We start from the raw sequence: 17,668 nt of genomic DNA, 5'->3' as shown, positions 1-17,668 counted from the left end.
TGAAGAGACAGTTCAGTTCAGTTCACATGAAAGCACTGTGACACACTACAAGACTGAATACTGATATTGGCAACTCTTACAATCTTATCAGAGAGGCAGTAGCAGCAGCAACCAGCATACCAGACCTTCCCACTTTCTAATTGCATCAGAGTATTTTCCCCTTTTCAAATGTTCCACAACATTCTTCAAAAATAAACTCTGATTCCTGATCAAACTCTTAGTCCTGATCATGGCACTTAATTATTTATGAGCATATTAAGTTTTGTCATCTCTTCTAGTACCTTCCTATGAGTCTCTACTTATCACATCAAGGGTTTTTAATTCTAAGCAGTGCCTTCCACACTGCTAAACTGGAGATTGTATTGGCTACATTTCTATTGTAACCGCCCTCTTTTTTTAGTTGGAAAAAAAGATACTTATTGAATTTTTTTGAACACAGACACATATACAGACTTTGCTGCCTAACATATTATTGCACAACAGCCTGATCCAATGCTCACTGAATTCACTGGAAATATTCCCATTGACTTTAGCGGGCATTGCATCAGGCCTAATCAAATTAACCCAGGGACATTAAAATAGAAACAAACTCTTGTTTTTTTTAAATCTATGAAATTTGGTTCTAGGACAAACAATGTCTCACTCCAGGAGCATAATTTGGTTTCAACATATTTTACCAAAACAACATTGAAGGCCTCACCCCGCCAAGGTAAGAACCTAGATGATAGGTAGAAGTCAACGGAACTTTTGCTACTGACTTCCTGAGAGCAAAGGCTGGTGTTCCACTCTTAAGATATAGAAGTGCAATTAAACTTGTGTTTATCTAACTAAACTGTAACTTAAGAAATACAAAATGAATATTTGATTTTATTTGAAGAAAAGGAAAAATTGGTAAGGAAATATCATTTGTGAAACCCTACCTCACACTCTTTGGATTGGCAGACATTAGCATTTGTAAAGAATGATCCATTCCTACAGCTTCATTATGGATAGAATTTCTTTAAACTGATACTCAATAAAACAATAATTTCTAATTGATTATGGTTAATGATCAGATTAGTCGTATTTTAACATCGAACGCCTATCTATAATATAACAAGTATCTGTATAGTACAGACATTACTGGACCATTTACTGCCCATTAACGCCAAGCAAACAAATCCACACTAGAAAAAACTGCATTATGTCTGGCATTCGTTAAAGGAAGAGAGCTTTATAAGAAAAAGAAATACCATTGATTTTTACAGGTGTTTAATAAAGATAAGCTGAAAAAAGGGTTCCTATTTTAAGCTTGGTGATGGCTAAAAATGCATTCAAATATGTTCAAAAGCAATCTGAAGTCTCCGAAAAATGGGTATTTAAACCATTGAATGAAAACAGTAAAAATGTAAATATTTGATATATTATTATTGTGGAATATGAAACAAAAACGCTCACAAATTCAAAGAAACCTGCTGCGACAAACTATTTCATGTAACTATGACATTATTTGGGGATCATTAAAACAGAAAGCAATACTGCATATTAAAGGTTACTATGAAAAGACAGCAAATTTTGCTCTTAGAGGGATAAGGAGTGAGAGAAACTGTGAGAGCAACTCCCCTAATTTTGGTTGTGATGTCTGTATAATCAAGGAAAGGGATAAATGGGTGTTAATGCATTCGAAAATCCACTATTTCAGAAATGTTCCTGTTAAAACAATGAGCAAGCACGAACACTTTCAAGAATTGATAATCCAGTTGAATACTGCAATGAGATTGAGAATGAAATGTGACTTTTTATTTATTTATTTTTAGGGGGAAAACAGATACTGGTGATGAATGCTGACAGGCCAGTACAGAAATGGGTTAGATCCTTTCGAAGAATACAGTATATACTGCATTCCAACATTGATAAAACGCATATGAGACCATTGACCTTCCAGCAACTTAGTTTTGAGCTTTTCTGTGGCGTTATTTATAAAAGTCCATACTCTCTCAAAAAAAAAAAAGTGTGTGGAAGTTTAAACCCACCTGCCGGCACTCTTAAAAACATACTGCACGGTTACGTAGGCATGGACTAATCCACTGATTTTAACAAACAGTCTGAACCTTATGATTTCAAAGATGTCTAAACTGAACAACAAAAATCATTCTAAAAGTTCAAAACAGAAACTAACCACATTTTACAGAACATCCCACACAGATCTGTTTGAGGGATCCTCTTTACTAGCTGTAGGCCTGGGGAACCTTCGTCAACTTGGACTCAGAATGTTTCATCCAAACCAACATGACATGGCTATAAGAGTACCATATATTTCCAATTATCTTGATTGTAATAATCAGCCTTACTGTAACCACAAGTTGATGGGGTAAAAGGTTTATGACAATAGCACCAAGGGCCTGATGCAAAAGCCCATTGATGTCATTGGAAAGACCACTATTGACTTCAGTGAGTGTTGGCTCAAACCCTAAAACGCAGGAACCCAAATGTTTAAAAACTAGAAGTTGGTTTACACTTGCATTTTGCACATATAAGGCTGTGATAATCAGCTAATGACAATTGCAAGCGGTTATTTGTATGAGCAAATTAAGTTGTTAAGCATGCTAGTGCAGATGCACATATAGGCCCTGAACTTATATACATTTACTTAAGTGCTTAATTCTACAACCATGAGTAGCCTCCAGTTTTTAAAATTATGGTTCATCATGATTTCCTCCATAAAATAGGTTTGACGCTGCAAGTAAAACCGATTATATCACTTGGTAGAAGTCTTGTTTTTATTCTCTTGTGCAACTTATCCCACTTTACATAAAAAGCTCAGATATTGGTTAAATTAAGCTCAAAAAAGCCATTATGGTCCTGACATAAATCTATTTAAAAACAAGGTACTTGTCAGCTAAGTCTCCCATTGCTTCCTACTGAGTCCTGCTGGTTCTACTTGCAGGCACTGTAGTAAATCTGGGTCTTCTATGAGCATGAATAATTCTATATATCCTGATAAGTGCTTAGAGATTGAGTTGTGATACTAATGATAAGTCAGAGAAAGATTAGTAAACCCATGTGGTAATACACACTTCCTCAATAGTCCGGTATATGGCACTGCAGAGTGCAGTGGAACCCTCTAAAAGTGCAAAGACCAAATCCTGCAGTTCTTACTCTGTTATTAATCAGGTAAAATTCCCCTTGAAATCAAAAGGTTATGTTGCCTAAGTAGAGACTCATTGATGTAGCCTTCTGTATGCAGCAATACCTAGGCACAATTGTACAGGTGATATGCTAGCTGTTATGCAGAATTTTCAATTCGCAGCTCAAATTCTTCTTTTTTTTTGGTGGTAGAATTTGCACTGATGGTTCACCCTTTCTTCTTGACATAATGCGTAGCCTTCTTTGGAATTATTCTGGATTGAAACTGCAGTAATATGAGCAGAATTTGGCTCAAAGCCTCCACTGCAGACACAAATATGTATTGTATCATATGCTACTTTGTCATCTGAATAACTTGACATGATCTACAAAGAACTGTACTCACATTATTTCCTTTGAGTTTGACATTGATCTCCAAAGACTTCCAATGTACATCATTCACCACTATTCGTATATCACACGGCACTCTATAGACTAAGCGTAGTTCCCCTCAGCCCAGTGAGCACTGAAGTGCATGCTTAACTTTAAGCACAAGTTGCCCTGTTAAAGTCCTCTAATGCTACTCATGCTGAAAATTAAGCTCATGCTTATGTGCCTTGCTGAATCAGGGCCTCACAAAGTTTCAACTGAGTTCAATTTCAATTTAGTTACTCCATATTTACAGTGGTGTATTTGAAAGCAGAATTTGGCTGGTTGTCTCCATAGATCTGTGCTAATAAAGTAGTGTCTCAAGACATCACTTCATATTTATAACAAGGAGGAGATTTAATTTCTGTGGATTTGTGTAAAAAGCAATTTGGAAATTTTGCAATAATGATATTACTTCCGATGAGGTAAAAGCAGTGAAAATACCATGAGAGGCAGCCATTGCATAGTCTCAGTATCTAATTTTTCCATCGTAAATACCTATGTTATTTAAATATGTTATCTTCCTAAGTACTCTAAAGAATTAGTTCATTTTAAGGATTGAGAGTACAATATTATTTGGTTAAATTAAGCTTTTGCTTTTGCAATTCCCATCTTCCACTTAAACTGCAGCAATAAAGGCATCTGAAACTGATTTTGCATATATGGCTAGATCTCACGTACAGGCCAGGAGCACCCAGTGCAAGTTGGGGGTGTGTGCACATTTCAATTTGAAAGACATAAAGCTCACCTTTGTACTTCTCTGACCTTGGCTCCCCTGTATGCAAGGCAACTCCCCAGACATAAACTGTTGTAACTAAAGGGCAGCTGCTAATAGCACCAAGGAGATAAAACAAAGGCTGAGGATCAGCATGACATAAGGGTATCTCAGCTCTACTCCATATGCTGGCAGGAGGAAGAGGGCTTGTGTGCAAAAAGCTCAATTCTCCTTCACCTACTTACACTAAAATAATTAAAATGTCTCAAGCTAACAAAACGACCCGATCACCTAAACTGACTACTTGAAATGAGAGTAAGGATTGAAGGTTCTGACTGCATTAGATTTTTCTGGGCAATATAGAGTACAGTTTTAAACATGCCCTATTCATGCTGAACATCAGGAATTGTGGTCATTTAACACACCCCATAAATGCAGACTAAATAACAGCTATTGATCTTAGTGTTCCCGAAAGAGTGGCTCAGCAGTGAGCATTTACGTTTCTTGCTGTTCATAAGTACAAGCACTGAGCCACTGCTCAGGAAACCTACCTTAATTGCTGAAAACAGACTAAAAGTACAATTTCAGTGGGATATGGTTGAAAATAGTACTAAGTCATCTTCAATTAGTATTTATTTTAAAAGAAACAATTAGGTAATATTAAAATTTATGTAATTTCAAATCAAAGTACGTGAAACACAAAATTATCACGGGTGATCGTCAAATATGAACTGAAAATACTCTTATTGCGAAAGGCCAGTTAAACTACACACAAAGTACTATTTTTATTTTATTTATGAACAGGTTTTTCTAAGACTCCCTCTTGTCATGGAATCTGAGCACCTCACGACATTAATGAATTTAGCCCGACAACAATCCTGTACTGTTATCCCCATTTTAGAGATGGAAAACTGACACTCAGACATTAAGAGACTTGCCCAAAATCATAGGAGGAAATTTGTGGCAGAGCCAGGAATATGGAGCAGATTGACTCGGTACACTTCCAAACGATTTGTTAAAATCTTATATTCAGTACTCCTTACTCGGAGAAACGCCTATTGCAATCAATGGGCACAATTATGTCCTTGCAATGGAAATGGAAGATGTTTAACAATAAGACTCAATTCCCAAGAAGGGAATATTGCATTATTGCTTCCCAAATAGATCAGCATTATAGGAAGAAATAACAAAATCGACCCAGAACTAAATAAAATAAAATAAATAAAATAAAACTAACTAACTATCATATCTTCCTTCTCCTACCTATTATTATTTCAATTAAAACTTTTCCTACGTGCAGCTTTTCCCTCTAAAACCACTCCATCAGCTGGCCAAATCAAAAGCTGATTTCAAAATGTGATGCTGTCGGAAACATCAACATCTCCAACATATCTTATGTGATTCAGATATAGAAAATTAATCCTTCCCCCACAAAAAAAAAAAAAAAAAAAAAAAAAAAAAAGCACAACAGGAAAGATTCCTGTGCCTTCCTGACCCATGGTCCAGATTAAATCTGGACGTCGCAGAAAAGACCCAGGAAAGAGTCACACATCCTTCCTAGCTCAGATTTAAGGAGAAGCTATAGAAGTAGATGAACTGATGAACTCAATCCTGTGTCTTAAAAATACATTTCAATGGGCTAGCTAATGCATGATATAAGTACCCAAAAGATGTAACAGCATTCTGAAAAATGAATTAAGGACGCACTGCCATCAACTCCAGCAAAATAATAAAAGTAGAGAGATTAAGAGGCAAGCATATCTTTCTGAATTGTAAAATAGGTTTATAGGTCTTCTAATAACAACTTTTACTCAAACCTTACATAAATAGGCTTATATGATACAAATATTATGTGGGCTATGTGGAAAGTACAAGGTCCCTAATCATGTTTAGGGATTACTTGACAGAACAGAGACATTTCATTCCTATTGGACCTAGGGATTACAGGAAAGAAACATCTAATATTCCATTTTTTAATTTCATGCATTTTTTATTTACCTTTAATGATGCTGTATATATTCATCATCCTGAAATATTAAAACAGTATGAAAAAAGTAATAAATTGGTGGAAAATTTAGGGAATGGGAATGCAACAGCACGCAAATCATACACTATCAAGTGCTTGATACACATTTAAAATTACTGCCTAGTACGGCAAAGCCAAATTCCTGGCAGATTTCTGAAGCGCAAAGTCACAATAAGAAGATCAGCAGAACAGACTGAAATAATAGAATATTCATCCCCCTAATCCATATGCAATTCTTTAGGGCTTTTTTTTAACAATGCATATGAGGTCTGACTGTATTCAGGATTTAAATAAGTTGTCTCTCTCTCTCTCTCTCTCTCTCTCTCTCTCTCTCTCTCTCTGTGTCTCTCAGTCACACACACACACTCTCTCTCTCTCACACACACACACACACACACACACACACACTAATTTTGTTAAAAAAAATGTATATACAGTTATCATTTCTGCTCTGCTGCTTCCACGTTGACAAGGTTAGCACATCTTCTCACACCTCAAATGAAACAATAGCATTTTTACACCTTAAAGTGTTAAAAGAAATACATTTATTCATACCACAGAAACCTCCTGCAACAGTTTTGTTGGAGTGGGAATAAAAAGTCTGGTTTGGATAGAGAGAGGATTTTTTTTTAACTCTCTTGTTTCATGGCAAATAATTAGTGGTTAATTTAATGCAACTTCACATTTGCTTTCATGTTGGCAATAAAAATCTTAAAACCAGTATTCTTTGAAATCATGCATTTTCTTCTACACATACATGATTTTTGATCTAATATTGTATAAAAGAGCAGAGGCCTAGAAAGGAATAAATCAACAGTGGAAAGACAGATGCTGATGAAAATAAATGATACATATGTAAAATGTGTGAGAGGATGAGTGACAATGTGTTGTGGGATAAAAGTTTTGTTGCCATGGGTTTGAGATGACTGCATTTCCTGCAAGTAGCAAAGGCATAAATGAGTTATGGTCTTCCTAAACAAGTGACAAGACAAACTTCATACCACACCAAACTGACGTATCAGGCCTGATTTTGAGATCACACTACTTTTACACAAGTGGAGGTACCTTTGATTTTCATCAGTGTGATTGAGAGTAGAATCAAGCCCATATTGTTATGTCATATTTGGCCTTTGTTAGTTTTATTGGGGAAAGACATAAAATTTCTCTCTCATTGCTTGAATCCATTTGACGTACATATGTTGCTAGACAAACAATGGACCACTCACATTGACTTCAACAGGTGTTGAGGGAACTCAGCATGTTGGAAGAAGCACTGGCCTTGCAAGATTGGCTCCAAGATCATCACTACTGTCAATGGAGCTTAGATACAGAAGTGAATATATGTAATCTTTTGCGGTTTATACCATGGATCATGAAATGCACACCTTGGATTGTAAAATAAAAGGAGTCTAGGTGACATTTATCATGGCCACATACAGAATGGATATGATTGGCTGTATGGTTCCATCAGACCCCAGAAGGGGACTCTCCCCAGGTATCATAACATTCCTTGCCACAACGTAATTAATAAAGGGAAGCAGATGGGGCATGAGAGGCACTCTGCTGCCTACCCAACTCCCTTCCTCAGCTCAGGGATGTTGGGAGAGGCCCATAGGGTCCTGCAGAAACCTGAGTCACTAAAGGCTACTGCACCTGATTATACCAGTCTTGTAAAGAAAGGGGGAAGAGGATAGGAGAGACAAGAAAGCCCGTTGGGAAGGACCACTACCAGGGGAACTGCCTATATGTCCACCGGAAGTTGGGGTGCGTACCTGGGTGAGGCACCTGGAAACGGGGCCGGCTCCAGCTTTTTTGCTGCCCCAAGCAGCGGGAAAAAAAAAAGCCACGATTGGCAGCACTTCGGCAGCTGCTCTCCACTTCATTCTTCGGCGGCAATTCGGCAGCCGGTCCTTCCCTCCGAGAAGGACTGAGGGACCCACCACCGAATTGCCGCCGAAGAACCGGACATGCCGCCCCCTTCCATGGGGCCACCCCAAGCACCAAATTGCTGCGCTGGTGCCTGGAGCTGGCCCTGCCTGGAAAGTCAAGCCTCTACAAACTATGTTCGTTGAGTTGTTTAGCCAAACCACAAGCTCATAGTGGCATCAAGGTTCAGGACAACTTGGCCCTTTTTTATATTTTAATTTGATGAACTCCAAACAACAAATTTAAAAGCTTCTCAAAGGAGGAGTGTATTATTATTAGACCCCGTTGTGATTTTCATGTCCGCATGGAACTGGTACCTGTCTGTAATGGAGTATCTATCTACAGACACTATGCAACTGTATGTGAATATTACACACACAGCCATATAACAATGATACAATTTGAATGAAGCCTGGCCCTACTGGAATCAATGGGAACACTCCCATTTACTTCAATAGGGCCAAAATTTCACCCCATTACTTCATATATTTGAAATGCATATAAAAAGAATAGTGAGAATTCTACGGAAGGAAAGCAACTATTCATAGATTCCAAGGTCAGAAGGGACCATTGTGATCATCTAGTCTGACCTCCTCTATAACAGACCATAGAACTCCCCAAAAATAATTAATTCTTAGAGCATATCCTTTAGAAAAACATCCACTCTTGATTTTAAAATGGTCAGTGATGGAGAATCCACTACAACACTTAGTAAATTGTTCCAATCGTTAATTACTCTCACCATTAAAAATGTATGCCTTATTTCCCATCCGAATTTGTCTAGCTTTAATTCCCAGCCTTATGACTGTGTTATACCTTCCTTTGATACACTGAAGAGCCCATTATTAAATATTTGTACCCCATGTAAATACTTATAGACTGTAATCAAGTCACCCCTTAACCTTCTCTTTGTTAAGTTAAATAGATTGAGCTCATTGAGTCTATCACGATAAGGCATGTTTCCTAATCCTTTAATCATTCTCCTGGCTCTTCTCTGAACCCTCTCCAGTTTATCAACAATAACAAAGGCATAGTGAATTGTCTAAGGAAATAAATGGCAAAGGAGCATCAGACTTTAGCGAGAAAATAAGATGGACAAATACAGTCTATTATGGGAACTAAACCTTGGAAAGGACTGATAGATATGTTTCAAAGCTTTATGGGCAGCCTGCAAGTTGGATTCTGGAGCAAAACTGAGCTCCAAACCTACTACATCTTAAAGACTTGGCAAATGGTGAAATATGTTCTTGGAAATGGCTGAACTATTTTAGCTGAAATTTTTTAAAAAAAATCAATCTGAGCTAGGCACCTGGCATGGGAAATTTCAATCCAAATGGTTGAAGTTTGGCAAAGTTATAAGCAATTGAACACAAGGTCTTACAATGGAAAGTGTTGAGCAACTTAGCTATAGGCAGCACTATAAGCATACAATACAGTAAATTTAAGGAAAGGATTCTGACTCTGTTTCAACGCCTGTTTCTTTTGTTCTGACCTTTAAAAACAAATAAATCCTTAAAAATATATATTTCCCGAACTACTGAAACAAAGAGATAACACACTGTTTTCCTGTGATGAGGAATGACAAGTTCTTACCTTCCCTGATTCATCTCACAACTAATATTTAGAAAAGATTTCCTTTGGAGTTGATCAAACTTGACGAAAAAAAAATCTTCAAACTATGCCATGGTTCACTTTTGTAAGATTAGTCAAACTTCTGTTTTTTAAAATGAACTTTAAATTACCAGTAGCACTGCCCCTGGGGCTCACAGACAGCACCTGGATCACATAGAAGAAAACACGTGCAAATCAAGATTACCGCAACATACTGATTTCATCCAGGTTGCCAAATTATCTCATTTCAGCATAACGGTGTGGTTCAGGTAAATCCCTCTGTTCACAGTACTTTGCATTCTGGAAGGAGGTTGGTAGAGGTTTGGTGTTGTTTAAGGCAGCTCTCTGGTTTGCATTTCAGCCCACATCTAACAAATAAGCCCTGCACAGTTTGGTCAGAAGAGCTGGAGTCTCTGATGAACAGTTCATGGAGTTCTTCACTCATATCCTGCATGGGAAAAATCAGTCCCTATTGGGACATCTTTGATTTTGCAAGCTGCTCTGTCTCTCTAAAGGGCAACAGCAAAGAACAAAGAGTCCATGTATTGCTGTTTATGAGAGACTCCGTTCTGCCAATCAAACCTTGCACAGAGTGCAACTCACCTTCACTTCAGGGTTTAACTGCCTTGACTTTAATAGGTAACTACTCATAATTTGTATCCACCTATTTGTAAGCATGAGCCTGTGCAAATGAGAGACTTGCTTAATAAACTTCCCTACCCTTCAATAAATAACTTAATGAAGTGCCTGGGCTTCAAGCCCTTGAATGAAGAATGGTATTGTGGGGTTAAGGGGTATGTAATGTACAGAAGCAATGGTCAGGTAGCTTAGTTGTCATCATGAAGACAAGTGGTAGGCATTGTGGGAAGCATGTAAATAGCTTAAAAGCCTCTCGGTATCAGCAAGTTTCTTTCCTTCTCCCTTTCTCTATTAACGGACATGAAAAATTCCAACTGAAATGGGTATTTTCCAAGTATTAGATTTGAAAATATGTCTGAGCTATGGCTACATGACCTCTTAGAACTGAGTCCATGTAACAAGTAACAAAATATCACTACATTCAAAGTTTTCTGAAGTCCTGCCACCTAGATCCAGCCCAGCCTTATTTTCCTTTGATTTTCTCAAGCAAGAAAGGATACTAAAAAGTAAACATTACTGAATTAGCACATTCCAGCAAAAAGGAGAACAAAATATTGTGGCACAAATAAATACTAAGTCTGGCAATAATCTGAAAGAATACCAGTCTTCCATGGTACTCTTGATAACTAGTCACTTTTGTCCCCTGGATAAATAAGCACCTGGGCTTCTAACCTGACTCCCTCTTTTCATGTTATTTGCAGCATGAAAATTGTGTTTGAATGTAAGCAATGATGAGCAAGTCCTGACCAAAGAATATAAAATGAAGGCTCAAGTATGTTGGAGGCCACTAGGGTAGATCCTTTTCAGACTCCAGTAAGAGATTTCTTACTATTGGGTAAGACACTCTGTCTGGGTAGAGTAGACTATCAGTGAGTTTCTCTGTTTGTTTATATAAATGGGCCAATGCCTTTTGAAGCACTTCAGAGCACTTAACTAAAGCAAACAAGCACTTGAACTTTAAATATCTAACAAGAGGAGCTATTGACAAGTATAACTTTACTTCGTTAATCTTAATATCATTGGGAACTTTAATTCATACAGTTTTACAGCGCTACATGAAGCGACACACTAGGCTCTTATCTCAGCTTAGGCTCCACATACAAGACTCACAATAGATCAAAACAGAACTGCAGCTGCTTGTTCCCTTTTAATTTCTTCTTCTCTTTTTTTTTTTTTAAACACGCCCCCTTCACTTTTTCATGCGTGACATCCCTGGACCCACGTTAATGTCAACAGAGCTATTCCTTGTTTTGAAATCGGATTCTTTGGTGGTAAAATTGCTTTTTCCCTTTCTCTCTAAATGATACAGAATGTGTATGTTCCTAGATGGCAATCCTAGATACAACTGAACAGATTTTTGATAAGTACAAGCATCTCCAAAATTAATTTTGAAGGCATTATGCTATTGCAAGTCAGTACTTTTATTTCTGAAAATATTACAATATAATTTGTTTTTTGCCCAAGTTATGCTGATCATATCTAATGTTAAAATATGGCCTAAGGTTTCTCTTCTCTCTTATACTAGAGTACCTCAGGGTTATTCCTGAACTATACAGCCATAAATGAAAAGAGAACTTGGCCCTACACGTGAAATTTTTCAATTGTTGAATTCCTGGTTACCTGTGGATTTTTAACCATGATCTAGATAGCATAATTGTTACCTAATTTTTACCTATCAATTCCCAATGGGTGCATAAGGCTCTGAGAGTGAGCTACATTACAAAAATACATGGTCAATGTTCAACAAATAGATAGTCACATTTCTAGGGCTGCACTTGAGTGTGTTTTATTAGTTTCTAAGTGCTTCTCTTTGGGTTTACAAACACATAAGAAACTCCCTAGGTATTGCCTTATCTACAATTACAATGATCACCTTCCTGCCCCAGACTAATACAATCTGAGACACATATACATTTCTGCTGAGAAATCAGCCTCCCAATGGATAATCTGAAAGATTATTCTATTGTCTTGGACAATATTTTAAAAAAATTGCACATACTCCAAATAGGTCATATATCATGCATCTTCTCAGCTGGACACTGTCAAATCAGGTTTACTATCACAAAGGGTTGTATTCCAAAATGAAACAGTAGGGATTTCTGCATGTTGTGGCATGGCCATTGCTGATTTTTAGCCATAGAATCCCGCCAAGATAGACCATGTCAATGCAAGTAGGTGACAGCCAAAACCTGGTGCGTGAGACCCATCTTTCAATTCCAAAACAAGTATACATCATTCCTCATAATCCAACAAATCCCTTCTCAAATTGTGGATAAGGCTGTGGGAGTGGGACATTTCCTTCTGGCTTTGTTCTCTCATGTGCAGTGTCCATAAGATACTTAAAGCAAACTAATTGAAGCAGCCTTTGCTGGTCTCTAAATATTGCAGTTTCAAAGGAAGCTGGTCAATGATTATTCGGCTACATTTTGGAGTTCATTTGGGTGCACTGAAATTTCATAGTGCTAGTCTGAGTGATACAGTTTTCCTTTAAGTGACAGTAGGGTGGTCATTAATGTATATTTATTTGGTTCTTCAGACTTCAATTAGTTCTGTGCATACAGAATAGTAGAAACAACAGGAGTGGTTTATTATGGTATTCATGCTCCTCGAGTCAAATGCTTAGGGCTCTGCCATCTGAAATGAAGAAGACATGGCTATCTGGAATAGAGATGGACCCAAACCATGAAGTCTGGACATAAATCACAACTTTCCCAGAGTTCAAGGGCTTTCCGATCTGACCATATACATCTTAAAAGAAGAGAGGGGGTGGGAGGGTCAGGAAGGAGGGAGAGTTAGCTGCAAAGAACTTGGATCTAGTATTCTGGTACTGGCCTATCTCTAACCTGCGGTAAAAGCACAACTGGTAATCAGTCCTGAAGAATATAAGCTTCAGTGTTTCAGCCTACAAAAACCTTATGTTCTTTTTTAAAGCCAAGAACATGTTGATCCAAGAGTAGAATTTCAACCTTTGAAATGACAAAATATGGTTTTTCTGTTAGTATTTTAGGGCAACACCTGATGTCTGGTCAAATGTCTTGCTAGTTCCGTTAAAAAAAAAATATGCATTTAAGAGTGTGAACTTTCCGTGATAAAATATAGGTCTAGGCACAATTGCTGAAGAAAATAGCTTTTGAAATTCTCTGATACTCTAAGTTATAATTGGGTTTTAATGCATAAAATGGCTGAGTAATTTAAATGTTTGGAAAAGAAAACAGTCCTTCCCAGAGTTTATGGAGTGGTAAGCCTATTTCTTATAACGATTAACTGTGAATCATCATTCCAGACATGAGCATCTACTAACATATGCTCCATACAACTGATGCTGTAGAGTGACAGTTTTACCAAATTGACATTTAAGGGTCCAACTCTGATCTAAATCTGTTTTTACACTGGTGCAACTCCACTGATTTTTGTGGAATTACTCCAAGCTCACACTGGTAAATAGCAAGTGAGATCAGACTAGGCCCTTTTCGTATCTGCCTTTAACACATCTGGGGAATGAAAATAGAAATGTATATATAGATGGAATGAGTGAGTATATATCACAACACTCCCACTGGAGATTGAAAGCAAAAAGAAAATCGATAGTATCAGAAAAATAATCTAATAGTCATTAATAAAAATGTTGTAAGTAGCAAATACATACTAAAAGGAAAGTGAGATGAAGTAGGTACAGGACATAATATGTGCCTTTGGGTAATAGTAACATCCCAAATGACACAGAATTCTAAAGCACACATACAACAAAAGATACTATAATAGAGTTTGGAATACACTGCAAGCAAGCAACAAGAGCTAATTATTTGGAAAGCTCTCCAAGATCCTGTGATTTTGAGTGCACTTAAGTAAAGAGAAGAGAGAAAAATAAAAAGTTCAGAATACATGGGTTAAGAGAGAAAAAGAAGGGCAAAGACAGAGTGAGTGGGACCAAAAAAAAGAGATCTTTTTGTATGTATTTATACTGCAGCCATCAACCAGGTATTGGAGCACCTTACAAAATTGCAAAGATCCACATGCAGTTTTAACATCCTGCATTTCTGGGGGTCTACCTCTTTTAAAAAAATAAATGGCAATTTTTGTTTTTTAAACTTTAAATGGTTTATTATTTATGATTATATTCATTATTGTGAGAGGTTAAAGATGAGACTTGCATTTTATGGGGAAGATGTTTGAGATCGGAGGAAACCATGGGTCAGTGTCTGAAAAATCTCCACCTCCCACACTAATGTGTCTCAGCTTTGTAGGCAACAGTCCCATTGTGCCTGCAAACAGACCTATTGTGGTATAGGCTGGCCATAGGGAGGAAGAGATAGTACATCAGCACCATGGATTCCGATGTTAAAAGACGAGGATCAGAACCTTCTCTTCTATCCAGTATTCAATGACAAACTGACAAGAAGCTAAGAAAAAGACTTCATAAATCATGACAAGGGACCCAAAATTTATGTTTACACAGCATCTTGCTATCATAGGTCACAATCTTGCGACTGGAGCAACACAGATAGACACCCCTCCCCGATGCCCACCCGGGACCCCAATTAAATTCATAACAGTTCTGTGCGACTGCAGGGGTCAGTTCAGGCAGAGCAGCTTCCAAAACAGGGCTCATAGCCGACTTATTTCACAGCCTCTTGTTAGGTTCTTCCCCGCTACATAGTCTTCTTCAGTGCAGGTATTTACCCTCTTCAGACATTCTTAAGCATGTGAATTAAGTCCAGATGAGCAAGAAAATACAGCTTGGTAGGATGGAAACTCTCTCCTTAGCTTATGTTGGTATGGACGGTAACCTCTGAGCAGGAGGTGATCTAATGTGATATTTACAGGTGGCATAAACACAAAATTTCAGCTGTGCTCTATATTTCTCTATATTTGTGGGTTTAAAATCAGACACTAAGCATTACCTTAATGCAGGCTGCATGGTTTGAGGGTTTTTCCCCTTCCATTTGTTTGTTTGTTTTGTTTGAGAATTAATAAAAACAAATCACCAAAGGTACTGCAGCAATGGAGGCCAATTTACCTGATTCTTTGCAGAGCAGCTAAAGGACATAAAATTATTGTTTTTCTATACTGCCAGCTCTGTTCTAAACATTATGTTGTCAGAACTGTCTTCATTCCCGTAAAACCCTACATGTGAACACCCCTATTGTAGCATTTTCGTATTCTAACTACTTGTCTCAACACAATTACTTATCCAGGTAAAAAGAATCTCAATGTTCTTCAAAGTGACATTAAAGTAGGAGATCATTTTTTTGTTCTGAAGACATTTCCCTCTACAAAAGCCATCTTATTGAGCAACCAAATATTTTAGCTTTTTGGGCCTGATCCAAAACACATCAACTCGAATGAATCAGGACCATAACAAATAACTCCCCTTTCAATGCATTGTGATACCTGCTTGGTAACTTCTAGGACTTCAACCAATCACCATGGTTGGCAGGCTCAGGGTTTTCAACAGTAATTGTCCCGTCTTAATGTTTCTTCTATATAACTTATTGCAAGATTAAAACATCTACAAGTCCGTGATTAGTGACTACATTTTTTTGACAAGGGCTGATAACCAAAACACATGATCTGAACACCCCAAACTCTTAGGAAGTTCATGATCTGAATCCAGATGTAAACACATTAGCTGGGACCCATATTTAATATTTGTATGTTTCTATGAAGCAATATATTTGAGAGAAGGAAGCAAAGTAAATGTTCCTGGTTCTAATCATCCCACCCCCCACCCCCAGTGGCTCATTTGTGCATGTTTCACCAGACACTTGCAGGCCAGAGGGAAATGACTCCCCTTCATGAACTCACCATCCTTTTCTAGTCACATTCACTATGCATTGCATTAGAAAAGATCGGAACGGTGTTTAAATATTTTGGCGGGTTTTGTTATGGCCAGATCGCTCACTTCCTCTGGGACACACAGAGCCTCCTCTGGCAATGAAACAGCCAAAATGTCAGCAAATCCTATAGAACAGAAAACGGTCTGTCAATGTAAGGCCTAAATGAATCTCCATTTAAAAAAAAAAAAAAAAAAAGCAACATCCACTTTTTATTAACATTTTTTTCACCCTCTAGAAACTTTTTAACAGCATTACAATGTATTCATCACAAGGTGCTATTAGAGCTCAGCTCACTTCAAGTGTTACCAATTCATGGACAGATTAGAGGGCACATTAATAACATAGTTAATATGAAGTGTTTAGAGCCTTTACGTCGGTGACAAATACGACTCAACCAAATTTCCTGACCATTGAGGCCACGGAGGAACAATTTGGTAGATTTCATCAACAGTTCTAATTATGTTCCTGTCAAGTCGAGAACAAAGTAATCCATAACTGGGGGGCTGCTCAGAGACAGTGGCACACAAGAGTAATTTATGCCCAAGACACAGGGCCCTTTCTGTAGTTAGTGTGCACAACGCTTGACTAACAAGTGGGTTCAAAAAGGAATTTATTAGGGAAAACACAGTCCTCTAGCGCTGAGTGGCTTGTCAGGTGTAAGCTTATGAGGAGTTATGAGGTAAAGACTTCTAGTAAGTCTTGTTTATACAAGCATCTGGAGTTCATGCTCTCCGCAGCCTCTGTAACTGCATGTTGTAAGATGTAGGATTTCAGCCCTGGACTTTTCCTTGACTGTTCATATAGTTAAAGCCACCTCTCTGTAGAGGGATTGTGAGAGAGTTTAAATATGACAAAAGAATCGATAAATATGATGGTGAAGTGAAGATTCCACCTACATGTTATTTTCTTTTAAAAGAACATTTCAATCTTTAGGATGTCATCATCAACATTGCAGAGGCTAAATATTGAAGAGACCCTTTTATGATTCTATAAATAACAGACTAATGAAACATGCATAGGAATTATTAGTAACAGTAAACTGAAATGTCACAATACACTGTGCATGTTTCAGGCTGCAGCTGCACTAGAGACAGACTGAGAAAAGGAAGGGGGAGAAAAGAAGGGGGAGAAGCTGTCATGTAATTTTGAGTCATTTTCCACTGTGATCTATATTGGGATGCAGCTTCCATTCTTTCAAACAGGGTAATTTTATATATGACATTCTTGTTACTTTTTGCAAAAAAGGTAAAAATGCCTCCCTAGTGCTAGGAAACGGATTAAGGCTAGAAACACGCCATCGGAGTTGGCGATCTTTGTTAGCAATAAGTTGTTAGTAAAAATAAAGCGATATTTTAAAAATTAAAATTAAGAACAATACTT

The 17,668-nt window shown here is 37.6% G+C and overlaps 1 protein-coding gene across 11 annotated transcripts in view; it reads right to left on the bottom strand.

Annotated features, from left to right (window-relative positions):
• The window catches only part of ESRRG (estrogen related receptor gamma), a 471,624-nt gene that overhangs the window by 262,573 nt on the left and 191,383 nt on the right, over positions 1-17,668 (bottom strand). For 2 of the 11 annotated variants that reach the window (XM_042850200.2, XM_042850199.2), the window contains one exon: positions 16,257-16,412. The exons of the other annotated variants lie outside the window; for them this stretch is intronic. In XM_042850200.2, coding sequence (XP_042706134.1) covers positions 16,257-16,291 — 35 coding nt within the window. In that variant the 5' untranslated portion in view covers positions 16,292-16,412. The remainder of the gene's footprint in view (positions 1-16,256; positions 16,413-17,668) is intronic. 11 annotated transcript variants of the gene reach the window in all.

This window comes from Chrysemys picta, chromosome 3 (genome assembly GCF_011386835.1).
Source record: "Chrysemys picta bellii isolate R12L10 chromosome 3, ASM1138683v2, whole genome shotgun sequence".
In the NCBI taxonomy this organism is placed as follows: domain Eukaryota; kingdom Metazoa; phylum Chordata; order Testudines; family Emydidae; genus Chrysemys; species Chrysemys picta.
This window is presented reverse-complemented; position numbering and strand designations above follow the sequence as displayed.